Here is a 14873-nt window from a genome sequence, read left to right on the forward strand (position 1 = left end):
GTGGGACAAACTTTACTTTACTTTAATATTGAATATTGCTGTATTCTGGGTTGTTGGGCCGTGTAGTCTAGTAGAAGTATACCGACGTTTCAGAGGCCCTTGCTACCTCCATCATCATGGGGATAAAATTCCTACTAAATTCTGTACCAGTATGCATATCTCATCTATCCCATTCGCGCTACATACGCTGCCCATCCTACTTCATCTGATCACGTTAATATTTCGTGAAGCAAGTAAACTAAAAAATCCCCTCACGACACGACACAAAAAACAAATATTAAACAGTACTTGCGTTTTCACATTTCCCTGTAACCTCTGCAGAAATTTAACGTACGCTCCTCCCATTATACCTTGCCAATAAGCTGCTGACTTAGAAAGGGTATTAGACAGCTAAACGATAATTTAACCTTTCCACCAGATGGAGGCGAGAGTTCAGCTTTACCCCGTCAAGGAAAGAACCGTATACCAACTGAATAGGTCCCGGGGTCTGTGTGGTGGACGTGACAAAGATAAAACCTGACCCGTCGGGAACCAAACCCCGGTCGTCCAGCCCGTTGGCACAGCTAGAAACGTAGACCACAACATTCCGTTGTATCTCACTGCTGGAATTATCGGTTAGAATTGTTTGGGATAGCATTAAAAATGCCAGAGGCTTATTTCCAAGGCGTATTAACACACAACAGCATCGTAAGAACCAAATCAAATCATCCTAAAAAAAAAAGCTCAGAACTTATTATTTCCTCTACAACATTTTATCACATACACGAGCAGAAATAAAATGGTCATGAACGATAAACTGATAAGGATATGGAAGGAAGCGTTCATTCCTTATTTTAAGGTGCATTATCTTTCGTGCGGGGACCTAGGTGCTAATTACTCCAACGAACCAATCAGCTGTAGAGCAATATGGCCGAGAAAATGATAAACCCAAGAAACAGCTGAGGGTATGAACAGCAATGACAAACAAAAAATATGTATCTGCATCCAGTCCGACTACCCCCAAGTTGGTCTCGTTTGATTCACGATTCTCTTGACTACGCACTGGGGTGGAACGGAAGTTAAAGAACACGGCACAGCTGCTTCGTGTCTCGTATGGCTGCAGGAAGGTATTCAAAACCTTGAGCCGATCCTGTGAATTAGAAGCCTTAGGTACTTCCATGCTGTAAGAGCTCCCTTACACAGAGCCCAGGCTTATTACCGTAACACGTTCATTCGGCTAGTTTCATATTACGGAACACCCTCTGTAAAAAGTACAAAAGCACTCACATACCTCATATTCGACAGTTCTGCAATGCGCAAGGCTGTATAAGCCCCCTTCTCCCCTCAACCCCTCAGTTAAAAACAGTTCAACTTTCTCAAAAATTTGTCGAGGGGAAAAAAAAAAGGTGTCCAGACAATGACAGTGAATATAACCATCTTTGGTGTCGTAATTCTCAAACCGAGATTCAAAGTTTCGAGAAAATATAAATTAAGCTTCGCCGGGTCACAGAAATCGCTAGACTGTAATGGAATTTGAAGTAGAATTCTGATCAATGTTCGTTCATCAGCCTTTACAGTTGTAATGTAGAAAATAAAATTTGTAAAATGTGCTACGCCGTGTAGACACGGTTCGCCTGCGCTGGTGAGAGACATCATGGCTGTAAAAATACTAAGAATTTCGAAGGTTAAACTCGTTGAAGACAAATCCCAGGAGCGTGGAACAACCTAGTTCGTCCCGGAAAAGGTCTTGCTATATCAAAACAGATTTTCCGGCCCGTTCATCCGCCAAAACATACGCACGTCATAATCACTCTACTTCCGATGAAATACTGCCTCATTACGTCAGTTCAAAACATCAAATTTTGTACTTCCCCATTGACGACGATGACAGCCTCGGGCCTTCTGAGACATTGTGCCCTGTGCTGGCCGACGTTTCTGACTCATCCCCTTGATCGTAGAAGCAGTACGCATATCTGAAACGTCGGCCAACTTCCAAGCGACCACACTGAACAACAGCCCTAAAGGCTGATATCTTCACAAAGAGTTAAAAGTATATGGCTTAGCATGTAACGTGGTACTCTCGCTAATTTCCTCTTTATCCGACATAAAATGTCCATTAATTTTATTATATTGTTTCCAAAGACCAATGATCCGAGTGTAACGGGAAACGCTGAAGTACAAGGTCATTACGACGAGACTGAATCAGGTAGGAGCCGGTCGTGTGACACGTACCGGTGTTTTAATTCGCTACTCGCGTTAACAGAGCAGTCAGACCCATTGCATCCGCGTCGATTCGTCCGACAGCGTTAACTGTCACTGTTCAAATGAAAACTGGAGCTGTAAAGTCTGTTCCCTGCCGATTAGTCATCGTCATTAAATCAAATTATAAACAGAATTAATTTCGATATAAACCTTAGTCGATAAACACGGAGGACGAAAAATACTTTGAAGACCTCGGAGTAGAACCTTTATAAAAAAATGGGCTATAACAGCGGAGTGGATTAATGTGGCTCAGACCAGGGAAAAATGGCGGTCTTGTGAACACGGTATGAGACTTCAGGTCCCATAGCAGCAGACTGGAGGGGCGGCGGGGACGGATTTCATAACAACCTTAGCAACTATTATCTTCCCAATAAGGACCCTACTCTGTGAAGTTACAGAATACAATTTCAGTATTTATTGTAGTAATTATTTATTTCCCTTCAGTTTACTGTAATGTTTATGCTGAAACGTGGCTTGTTTATTAATAGTGACAGAGCTGGTACAGAACTACGGGAACATGTAATTATTTCGTAACAACACAAGAGCTGCATTATTTTACTTCTGATAATCGCAGAGTATAATTTTATACGAATATTATTCAATGGCGAGGCATTCCTTTCCTGGAAACCTTTTTGCTAAACTTTACGTAACTATTTGGCAAGAATATGCCACACATTCTAAGTCCGTACAGAAATAAATCGCTTCAGCAAGTAACCAAACAATTAAACACAATAGGGAGCCAGGATAATGGAACGTGTTTCAAAACAAAAGCAACCCGTAAGCAGTAAAGTAGTGAGTAGAACAGAAATATTCAGTAATAATAAGAAAGGACGACATTTTACAATGGCTTGGGGGTGGGGTCGGCGGGGAACATTCTCAAGGGAGAATTCCTGAAAATTAGTTGCGGCTAGCTGCTGGCTGGAGGGTTAAAGCTAGCCAAACTAAAAGCAAGATAATGAAAGCCGTCACTGTGAATAAACATTCACGTGCCATTACACTTTTAAAGCAATACTTTACAAACAGAGTTAACAAATCATACTAAAAGTAATCTATTAAAGTACCTTTCTGCTACACATTAATTTCGTATGATTCCGCTAATGACAAGCACTGATAATTTACAACTGACGCTGATATGGCTCGTAACACTGTGGACTTGCACGATCATTATTTTTTTTTAAACACGACGTTTCGGCTCGGAAACTGTTTCAATCATGAGAAGAAAGTTTCTATTCTGCCGGACCACTAAGAACGAGCTTGCCTCGAAGAGGACGAACGTCCCATAACGCCATTGTTCATACGGAACAGAGGCTATATCACGGTTGAGTGACTCCACATTTCTCATAAAAACACGATACGGACAAAGATCAGAATTGGAAAGTTTTCTTGCATTGGTATTTAGACCTCCAAACTTTAGTTGGGGGGGGCACGTCGGTCAGTACACTTTTCTTGCAAGGCATTGTTCTGCCCCCCCCGCCCCCTCTTAAGTGTTTCCCTCACAATGACGAAGCCTTTGTCTCAAACAGGGAACAGAGGGGAAAGCCTATTGTTGAGAGCACGAACAAAGCAATTGCTTCATAAAATATGGAGTAGATGCCATTTGGATTTCAATAACATAGAGCATTTCCTATGGTTACAGAACGAAAAAAATGAAACCATAACAAACACGTCATGGTAACGTCACAAAATATGTCGGTCGCGGACAGTTTTTAAATTCTGTCGCAAAACGTAACAAACAGCTATCCACCCACAAGATATCGACAGTATGTTTCTCCGGATCGTTGGCATCCTCAACCCTGAAGATGGAGACATCATGTTCCTCAGGAACGCTGGAATCTAGCTAAGAGTATACACGGTGACATAACCCCCCCAGTCTCTAAGAAAAGAAATATTCTCGCTAAAATCAAAAACAAATTTAAAAATACACGTAAAGCGATATTTTTGAAGTTCCTTTCCCCACAAACGTGGATTCTTTGTAAGGATACGTAAATAAAAATACAATAAAACCTAATTACGTGGAAGTACAAAGTGTCCCCTCATCAGGTGGCCTTGTTAAAATGCACGAATGTAGTAATTACATTCTTCATGAGGGTAATTCTTTTGTTTGAGCGTCTCCGCAGGAAAAACACAGACAATATTCGTTCGTCTCACTCAGACCTGAACTGTCGAACCACGAACCACGTTCTGAACCAACAGGCTCAACTGTGACCAGTTCCCTTCAAAAGAACTTCGACAAAGGACAACATTTCCTGTAAAAAAAAAATACTGAAGGCAACACAAAGAATGCGACTGCCATTTTCCCATAAAACAGTGTTCATTCTGTATCAAAATCTGAAAGGAGACGCATTTTAGTAGCCTACAATGGAGTTATTATTTTTTCCTTATTAAACCAGATTTGGTTTTCCCAACAATTACCACTTCCTACTCAGACGGCGGTATACATGCAAATATAAAGGCCACTCACTATTTCCTGACAAGACTAAAAAAAAGCAGTTTCTCACATCAAACAAACAGAATACGCCGTTGAGTGCATCTGTCCCTGAACGAAGAATACGAGCTTTAAGTCACAACCCCCCGATTCCACACACAAATTATTCATTATCATCCTCAGCCACTGAAAAACGTCGTTAAATAAAATATAATCACTTACTACAGCAAAAAAAAACCCTCTCAGAACTTAATACGTGACACTTGAATCAAGGTTGCTGTAGTTGCTAGGACGCTGCTCACTCCAGATGCGCAGAAGTTCTGCATGTGTGAACATGGGGACTTTTAAAAGAATTAGGTTTTTTTTCGAAAAAATCTACGAGGAGGGATTGAAAGTCGATAATACCAAACAGACTGGCCAACACTGACTCAAAAACACTACGAAGGCCCAACCAAACACATTGAAGGGGGCGGATGCTTGTCTTTTAGGTTAGGTTATTAACATTTTCAACATTCGATGAAAAGCTTTCCTCTAAATTCTTCCTACCAAACAAAAACTAAAAAAAGCAACACGATTTTATTGTTACGGTGATGTCACCAAAATTCACAAATACCGCTGTAGTTAGCGTTGCGTTTTTCATGCAACACCCTGTATAATAAATTTTACTTATACCCTGAGGCCCCACCTCATCCCCGATTTTAAATTGCACGCCGTCACGAGAATGATCCTGTGAGATGAGAATTCCATGGCATGTGGCCTTGAGGATGCAGCTCGCTCGACCTTCAAAACCTAACTCTCCTAAAAGCAATACTGGAAACCAGAACCGAATGGCCTCATTAATTAACGACGAGAAGACAACACTGACGTCACATAATTATAACAATTCATGCACATCAGCGCCACTGGTGTATAGTTTCATGACCAGTTAAGCACTCTGTGACAAAGGGTTGCAGAGTCAAATGGATGTCAACTAACGCTTTAGAACTTAAAATAAACCTTGAAAAACAAATTGGTACTCAGCCATCCCAATCATTTGATTTGAAACATCCGAACTTCGCAAAGGCATAGAATTTCAACCGTACGTTTGAAGAGTTTAAATTTTATACGCAAAGTTCGAGTTAAAATTGCTACAGTAATGTGACGTGGGGTTCTGTCAGCATGAGTCGATGCCAAATGAATTTTTTCTTTTATGAGATACATAAATATTGTAACATATTTAGACTACACATAACCGTTCACATATGCAACTGACCATTTCTGCAACAGTAACTTTTAAAGTATTCCAAGTAATTTAATGTCCACTCGACGAGTCTTTAATATTTGTTTTGAAAGCAAACCAAGAGTTAAAACAAGTATACGAGTTTTAATAAGTTCAGAGAACTAAAGTACGAAAATAACTTAAAAAACATTTTTTTACGTATTCTCTCGAATTTGACTGGAATTTAAGTATCGCGTGGGTATACTGGCGCCGAACAAAGAGAATACGAGAAGCTAGCAAATGGAACGATTCCAAAACATGTTTAAAGACTTAAAATGGATTATCAAAACCAGACAGTCAGAATAACCATAAAGGATTATCTGCCAAATACAGTGCTTAAATGTGGCCGAATCTTGAGGACGGATCATAATCCATTTCTGTTGTTGCCATCAATTATTCTACTACCACTGAACCATACTTTTTGTTGGTTACACACTTAAAAGCGAAAATTTAACTTCGGCGACAACAAACTTCAATTACGACAAATTAATTAATGTACTCGGGCCGATGAGAAAACGATGACGCGGCCCACGTTTTGAGACATCCTGCAACAGACGGCAAAATGGTAGAAGCACTAAAGTATCTCTTCCATTACTTCGGAAAAAGTAAAAGGCAGATCGAGCAGCAAGCCAGCTGACCAACAAGATAATAAGTTTTTCCATCGTCATCCATAGCTGTTAAGGAAGGGGAGAGGGGATCGACAACACGCCGACCCCCCCCCCCCAGTTGCCTTCCCCATTTCCGGGCGCTTCCTACTGAACCGCCCTTTTCCGGATTATTAAACTACCCACAGCGCCAGACAGGTTTTTACACATACGTAATGAGACTGACGAACGAGTAATATAAAAGTACACCAGTTGAGCAGGAAACTTGCCTGACTTCAATAGAACAGGTGCAACGCATGCGGGGAATTGAAACACTGATTACGTATGATCAGGCATGCAAATCGACTCTAAGTGGGATCACTGTTTATTGAAACTTAAAGCGAAGTAGGCTTTGGCGTGTCGTACATGCGGGAGGATGATTGATCTTCCAGCCTGGAGGGTTTTTGGAGGCGTGGGTGGCAGAAACTGGTGTATACGCACGGCGTCGGACATCCAGATATTCTTCGAAGGGTCTACGAAACGGAGAACGGAAATGGGATTTGCAATTCGGTATGTCAGATGTCTCATTAAATCAGTAGGACAAGAATTTAGTAAGTCAAGATTTTGAGACTACCTCAGACGAAATACAGGTCAGATGGTAAACTAGCAGATGAATATGCAATTATTTATACTATAAAGGAGAATGCTAATCGTAGGAGAAACATCAGCAGTTGACAGGGTACATTTTGTCAGACAAGATGTGTCTAAAATAAGACGCCGTTAGTGTGAAACTGTTCTGGATGTGTGTACCAACAGAGGATGAACACATAGACACAAAGCACAGCTTTTATACAGAACTATAACATTATGTAAAGCGATTTCAATGCAAAAGTAGGAATAATAATTTATCTTCAGAACTACAGTCGGCAAGAAGATCCAATGAAATTATCTCAATTTTGAAGTAAATACGTCTATATTTTAGGGTCAGTGTCATTCGGCAAAAATGTGTTACGAAAAATTGTTACGAAAAAGTGTAACTTCATTGTTATGTTACTTAGGAAACCTCATCTGTTTACTTAGCATTGTTATTACCTATAAAACATTACCTTACATTACATTACATTCAACTACCACAGACCCATCTTAAGCGTAACTAATTCAAGTTAAATAAGCAAAGTCTTAATCAAACTTATCTCAAATGTGAAGTATGAATAAAGGAAATATTTAGAATAAAGCCAATGTATAAACTTCCTTTCCGTATAGACGTATTTACGTCAAATTCTCCGGAACCGTGGTTCCACTGACAACTTTTTGCCAATGACATAACCAAACAGCAATTAAAACCAAACATTTTTAAGCGCATGGGCTAAATATGCTCAGTTATGTTGACACAAAGTCTAATAATGCTCAGTAAGAAAAGACGAGATCCACATTTCGTTACTACAATCTAAGATCTGAAAGTTAATTTGTCCCTGGAGCTTAACTAAGAACCGTGTCACGCATTTGGAGGTGACTGGTTAGCTTTATCCCACATTAAAGTACCCTGGGTGGGCCCCAGAACCGGGTTAGACGCTGTGGCGATGAGAAAAATCCTGTCCTGTCGAGAATCGAAGTCACTACACTGACTGTCCAACATAATTTCTACGTGCCATATTTTTCAGCCTTCTAAAGCGTCATTAGCAAATTGTTTACTCGGTCGAGTGACTGCCATTTTAGAGGGGGGGAAAAATGCTTTCAGAAGAAATTTTAATCGATTCAGTGAACTTTCAAACCATTTTTCGCAGTACCGTAGAGAGGAGGTGTTATACGCAAGTGTAGTTCTACATAATGCCTCAGCAAAATCTGAAATGGCCTTCCATGTCAACATCACTCCATACACATTTCCTAGAATCTCATTCATTTTCCTTCTTTTCTTTTCTTTTTAAATCCCACACGTCGTAAAGTTAAAACTGTAAGAATGAATCACACGCCGGCTGTACAGTTCAAATATAAATAATTTATAAAAAACATTTAACAGATTTGAGTTTAATGTTTGGTTATACTTCAACAGTTCAGCTATTCATCTTACAATTAAATTAGCTCTTTAAAAAGTTTGTGATTGGTAACTATCATTTCAAAAACTAGTAGCTATAATTTCATGCAGCTCTTAACCTCGAATTAGGAAATTCAAATTTCCGTTTCTCTCGATTTGCAATAACAGCGATTTCGTCAAAGAAAATCATATATAAAAGTTATCTTTCGATATCTATTATGTTTAACTGTCTATCCTTAGAACATACAAAATACAGAAAAAACCTATGTTCTACTAAAAAAGTGTCAGGTGGTAGCAAACGTAACTCTTCAATTAGTATTTATGGGTTCCATATGATTATGTAAACAGCGTTAACCAGTCGATCTTTGTAATGGTAAAGTTTAGTGTTTTCTATGCGGTACGGACTGGACAGTTTAATATAATTTAAACGAATTTCGGCTTTAAGAGTGTTGTGCAATTACACAACGAAGATTTTTCGAAATTAATATTACTGACATCGCTGAAGTTTAAAGATCTCCAATCATGTTAACACTGGACGAGGCATTGAACACCACCAGCGACACGTGAACCGCGGACTTAACATACAATGTGGTAAGGTATTGACTATTCATTATTATAGCAAGACATTCTCTGGACTACACCACGTAATTATGCAACAAAATATTATAGCATAATTAGCTGTTACGTGGTGGCTTCTTTTCCGTTTTGTTTCTGAACGTGAAATTGGTTTTGCAGCTGTTATCTTAAGCAACGAGTTTCATAATCAGTTTTATTATTTGATGACTAGAGATCAATTAATAATCTCATCATCAATCCAGTGCCTTGTAAAGGCAAATGGCTGAACTTTCAAGATAATAAAGTCTCTGACGTCGTCCATGTCTGCATTATACAAACGTAAATTTAAAATGCGAGTCTACTCACAACTATTTTACAATAAATATAATAAAGTATCATCGGAAAGTACCCCCACGGTGGTCTAGCGGTTAGAACGGTGGCCTTGTAATCCTGGGGGTCTCGGGTTCGATTCCCGGCGGTGCCCGAATTTATAACTTGTGTTGGGCAAGGCCGTGGTCTAGGCAACACGGAGTTTTCCTCCGTGGCATCCCAACAATTACTCCATTCACACACAGAAGAAGGCAATGGCAAACCACTTCTGGATCATCTGCCAAGAACGTATATGAACAGGTCCCAGTCCGAGAAAAGGATGGAAGGATCCTGTTCATATGGACCTGTCGTCAGACAGAACACTAAATAAATAAATAAATCATCCGAAAGTCGAGAGCTAAAGTTAGATGCCAACAGGAAGTTGCACTATGAAGTAAAATATCAGCACAATGTTAATTAACACAAAGTTAAGAATCAAAGTCCATCACATCGAACCGTCTTTAGGTTTTTAAACAGCAGGGGCATTTTTTGTGGTACTACGCGTTTGTCAGACAGCACGTAATCGAATTTTTCGCGTTCGGTAAATAACTGTTCGCATTTTCACGCGCATAATCGAATCGGCGTTAAAGGCTTTTCTGCACGGCCTATTAAACACAACGCAAAAATTCGTTACTTCAGATAAACATATTTTAAATCAAACTAACTTAAAGTTAAGAAGGTCTAAGCTTGCATGGCAAATCAGTTTACTTAATTACTCCTCCCGTATTTCCCCGATATTCTCACTGTGCCATTAAGTTAAAATTTTCTCATTAATGTACGCAAACAATAATTAAGCGTATCACGTATCGCCATAATTATCCGCCATTAGATTGGCATCGATTTATTCCAAATTCCAATTTGAAACTCATTAGAGAATTTCTGCTCTCGGCTGCCTTCCACCCTGAAGAGTAACGCTTCGCTTAATACGATGATACTCCAATCTGTAACGTTTATTATGAAAAGTTGCAATTTAATTTAACGAATCCAACCATCAACATCATCTTCATTAATCTCAGACTACAAGAAGAAAAAACTAAAAAAAGCAGTAATTTACGTAGGGTCTCGCCCCTTTACTTAACTTTCAAATATTGCGTTTGGTTACGTTCAAAACATAAAACAGAACCATTGTCAGAACATAGATGCGCAGGCTTGATTTACTGAAACGTCCTTGGTAAATAATTGGGACCAGGGCTCCATAAAAAAAAAGCCTGCAACTGCTAGTGACGTAACAAACTTCATCCAACTTACATCTTCTCGTCATTCCTTCCTCATTCCTCCCTTCCCTCGCAGCACATAGTATAAAACTACAACTGCAAATGTTAATATGATAATTTTATTCTCTCCCCCCCCAAAAAAAAAACCCAGACAAGATCCAACATACGATAATAATGAAATGCAAATGAGTCACGGCACTAATCGCTCCTCAATACCCAAATAAACTGTAGTTCCAAACTTCGCAAAGTCAAATTTTAACATTAACCATGAACCATTAAAGTCACACATCTTATTTGTCAATGTCCAACGTAGAGATAGCTTATGTTACCACTGTTTCAGAATTACTTCTATAAAAGCATTTTAATCGCAAACAACTCAAAGCCAATTACATCAGAAATGACAAAGCACGTCCAGGATGTTGGGTGGGGGTTTTCCCCTATATCGTGATGGTCTATATACCAGAATTATCGATTTCACGCGGAACCACAGAGGGCGTGACACAGCAAAATGTTTTTGACGAACACAAAAAGGATCGAGAGATGTGATATATATCGAAGTATTCAGTGATTCATGGCTGATGCCGGCTACACAACACAATGAAGACGAAATTACGTCACGGGGAGTCAGATTAAGGTGCATATTGTGTTAGGAAAGAATGCCTATTTATTATTCGTGAGAAAATGACAAGGGACCTACCAATAGCCCAAACATCAATTCAGACCCTACAAAACAATGTTCATTTATCTGACAAAATTTATAATTCAAATTATGTTGAAGCACAGACGTGAAGAAATGGTGAAGTCGATGTTTAAAAAAAATACTCGTTAAACTTCACCTGCACAATTTAAACTATTTTCAAACGGCTATAACCACGTGAATGTAGTTGTCCTTTCAGCCTTTTGAAGCCGAAGATGGAATAACTTATATTTAATAATCCAGCCCGTACCGCGAAGAAAACAACTCACCTCACCATTACATAGAACAAGTTCAAGGTAATCGATAACTATTTATATCGAGAATTACACGCGACATAAACAAAGTCTCTGAGCAAAATGAAGATTACTGATCATTAAATCAGGTGGTACGTATAATTACCACTTTCTCTGAAGGGTTAATACTGTGAAGTTCGTGTACTGCAACTGGGAAGTGCAAAACCCAAAATTTCGAGGGGGCAGGATTCGGCTACAATTCCTCACCAAGACCTGTACCACGCCCAATCGAAACGTGGCAGGCGAAGCGTACAGAGTCTGCGCAAATGACGGGGCCAAGGGCGTCGTCCTCGTACCCCCATTCAGCCGACGGTGATATCCCTTCCCCCCCACCCCCACACACACTTTCACCCTCGCAGTGCAAACCAGACAAGAGATGACGATCTACGAACCCCCCGAACGGTGGCCACTTCTCACGTCCATAATCGATTTCAAATTATTCCTGATTGCAACTCACTGAAACCGCCATTTGTCCGTTCACATCTGAAAAGCGGGCCCTGACATGGGGACTCCCCGACGTTTCTTACTAATTAACTCACATAAGGAGTTACGATAATCGCATGACAGCGATCGGTAAACCTAGATTCTGTTGACAGGTTACGGTAAATAATCACGCAGTCAAATGTAATCTTCGTGCATGCATAAGTAACGCAGTAGTTCCCAAAACTGCTTCGCAAACCTGTCATTAAGTGCGACAATGATTTTCACTTACGCAAATGCGAGCTACGTATCCGTAGAACGACGGTAGTCGAGGCCTGTTACAGGACGGACGATCCGGGTTAGACTCCACGAATAAAACTCCCACGGAAATTAAAACGTGACTGTTATTAATTCGGCACAAGTTGATCTTTCTCGTATTTTTTTTGGTAACCAAGACAAATTTTCTGCTGATAAGCGGTTAACAACCACGAAATAAGGGATTCCAAATAAAATAAGTAGCTAAATAAATTCTTAATCCATCTTATCATTTCATGTCTAGACTACGAAAGTGATTTTACACTTAATTTCGTATTTAATTCCATAATACACAAAATTACTTTTCGTATTATCTTAAAACCAGTGTCAAGTCGAAGCCGTGGCCTATTATTCTTCTCAGAAGGCTCAGTAAAATGTTCGTGAGACTCTAAAATACGTAGGTCGTGTAGATTAATATCTATGACAGTGTTATCTAAGTTTTCCAACGCAATTATTCGACGATGTTCACAACTTACAACCGTTTTTATCCCATACCGAAAACGTCGTTACATTCATAACGATGAAACAAGATAATAAATTAATTTATAGCAAGAGAAATATATGACCTCATCATTTACACTAATTGTTCACTGCATGATTCTACTCGACACGTTCCACGAATTTAGGGGCCGACATTCCCTGACCTTCGTTCATCCTACGTATTGGCTGCAAATCAATTCCTCGTTCCGCTCTGAAAAACCAAGACGACAGCACAAATCACGACGTCTTTTATGGTCAGAGAAATGTCTGCAGACATTTAATGTCATGACGTGACAAACAGAACTGCAAGTAAGTTATTTCTTGTAAATGCTGGCTTCGATTAATAATACAATCCACCTACGGGTTCCAAGAATTGTTCTCTTGAGATTTATAAGACGAAAGGAAGTTTATCGGCGCTACATTGTTTCTAACTTCCTCAAACTGAAATTTCTATACATTACGCAAGGACTGGGTGAATATATTGCTGGAAATGTCAAAACTTGAGTCGAAATCAATTCAATCAGATCCAACCCATAAAAAAAAAAAACTGTCCACAACACGAAAGCAATTAATTGAGTGGATGTGATAATTATTTACTTTCATTTTTCAGCGCACGTTAAGACTGTCTGTCGGCGAAACACGTCCCCGCAACTCGCTGAACCAACATTCCAATATAAGATATAACGTTTTAAACACGAATTAATTCTTTCACGTTTCTCATCGCTCATTTCCGGACAAAGCCAAAGATATCGCCGGTCATAAGGTATCTTGACACACCCCCCCCCCCCCCCCCCCCACGGAAGACGGCTGACAGGGGACATCAAAGTACTTCGTACAGCCGCGTCTTACCTGATAGTACAGTCTTGTCGTCTGCCAAGGACACTGGGGTAGCAATCCCGCTGTCAGTACCACCTCCGGGTTGATTATTGTTATTATTGTGAAAATCTCTCTGGAGTCTGAGTTCTGGAGCCAGTGGACTACGTTCGGAGTCAGTCCAATGTCCCGCGCTCACTCCACTGTCCGATCCTGAACTAAAATCACCACCACCGCATAGCAGAGGATCCCGTTTTCCTGGTTTACCACCCGCGGGTTTGGAATACACCGGGGGAGGTTCCAAATGCTGCTGATTCCACGCGGGTTGTTGTTGGCTCGCGGTTTCCAGATACCGTACCTGGTACTGTTGTTGTTGTTGTTGTTGTTGTTGCTGTTGTTGTTGTGGAACTAACCGAACCTGAGATGCCTGTGATCGACGCGAGGTTGCCACGACGTTGCGTGGGGTCGGTAAATTGTTTATGAAGGGACTTCGCCGCTGGCTTTCGGCTCGTCGGTAGTAACAGGGGTGGATCATCAGTAAAGGTTCACTTCTGGCACCATCAGGCGGTTTGGCTTGATTTGGTAGTTCATATTCCACACTGCAGTCCACGTGCAGTGGCCTGCTATAATCTTTGTGAGGAGCCTGAGAACAGTGGCGAGTCGCTGGGGGAGGTGGGCCAAGATCGAAAGTGGAATAGCACGTCGCCATATCACAACACACAAACAAAAAAAATATAAATGCTCGCACACACCACAAAAAAACACAAGCACTTATGTCACTATACACACTTGACAGTTGCCGGCGCTAAGCTGAAGAGCGCATAGCAACAACACAGCACGACAGTCTCGCCTCAACTGCAATGAGAACTTTAGCTTCCGAAGTGATCACTGACGGCGCTACTAGCGTTACCCCCACCACTCGACAGTTACGTCAGGCCAGCCAGTGAAACCAGTCAATGGAAACTCCCAACACCATCTCGTAGCGAAAACGCAAACTAAATATAAAAAAAAATCGGTAACTTCGCTGTTAAGATTTCTCGGGACGCTTTAAACGACCTGTCGTCATTTGTCTCTTCTATATTCTGACGTAACAACGAAAAAATACAAATGACTTCGCCTGTCGCGTTAAAAACTGATTTACTTATTTGAGGTCACGTGAGGCTGCTGCTAATGACGA

General features: G+C 40.4%; 1 protein-coding gene across 2 annotated transcripts in view; it reads right to left on the reverse strand.

Annotated features, from left to right (window-relative positions):
* Positions 1-14591, reverse strand: part of corto (centrosomal and chromosomal factor corto) — a 141720-nt gene extending 127129 nt beyond the window's left edge. For both annotated transcript variants that reach the window (XM_087344823.1, XM_087344822.1), the window contains exon 1: positions 13733-14591. In XM_087344823.1, the coding sequence (XP_087200949.1) occupies positions 13733-14405 (673 nt within the window). In that variant the 5' untranslated portion in view covers positions 14406-14591. The remainder of the gene's footprint in view (positions 1-13732) is intronic.
* Between the last annotated feature and the right edge of the window lie 282 nt (positions 14592-14873).

Source organism: Zootermopsis nevadensis, unplaced genomic scaffold (genome assembly GCF_977971745.1).
Source record: "Zootermopsis nevadensis isolate Lab colony 2312 unplaced genomic scaffold, Znev_1.0 Znev_ptg000008l, whole genome shotgun sequence".
NCBI lineage: Eukaryota > Metazoa > Arthropoda > Insecta > Blattodea > Termopsidae > Zootermopsis > Zootermopsis nevadensis.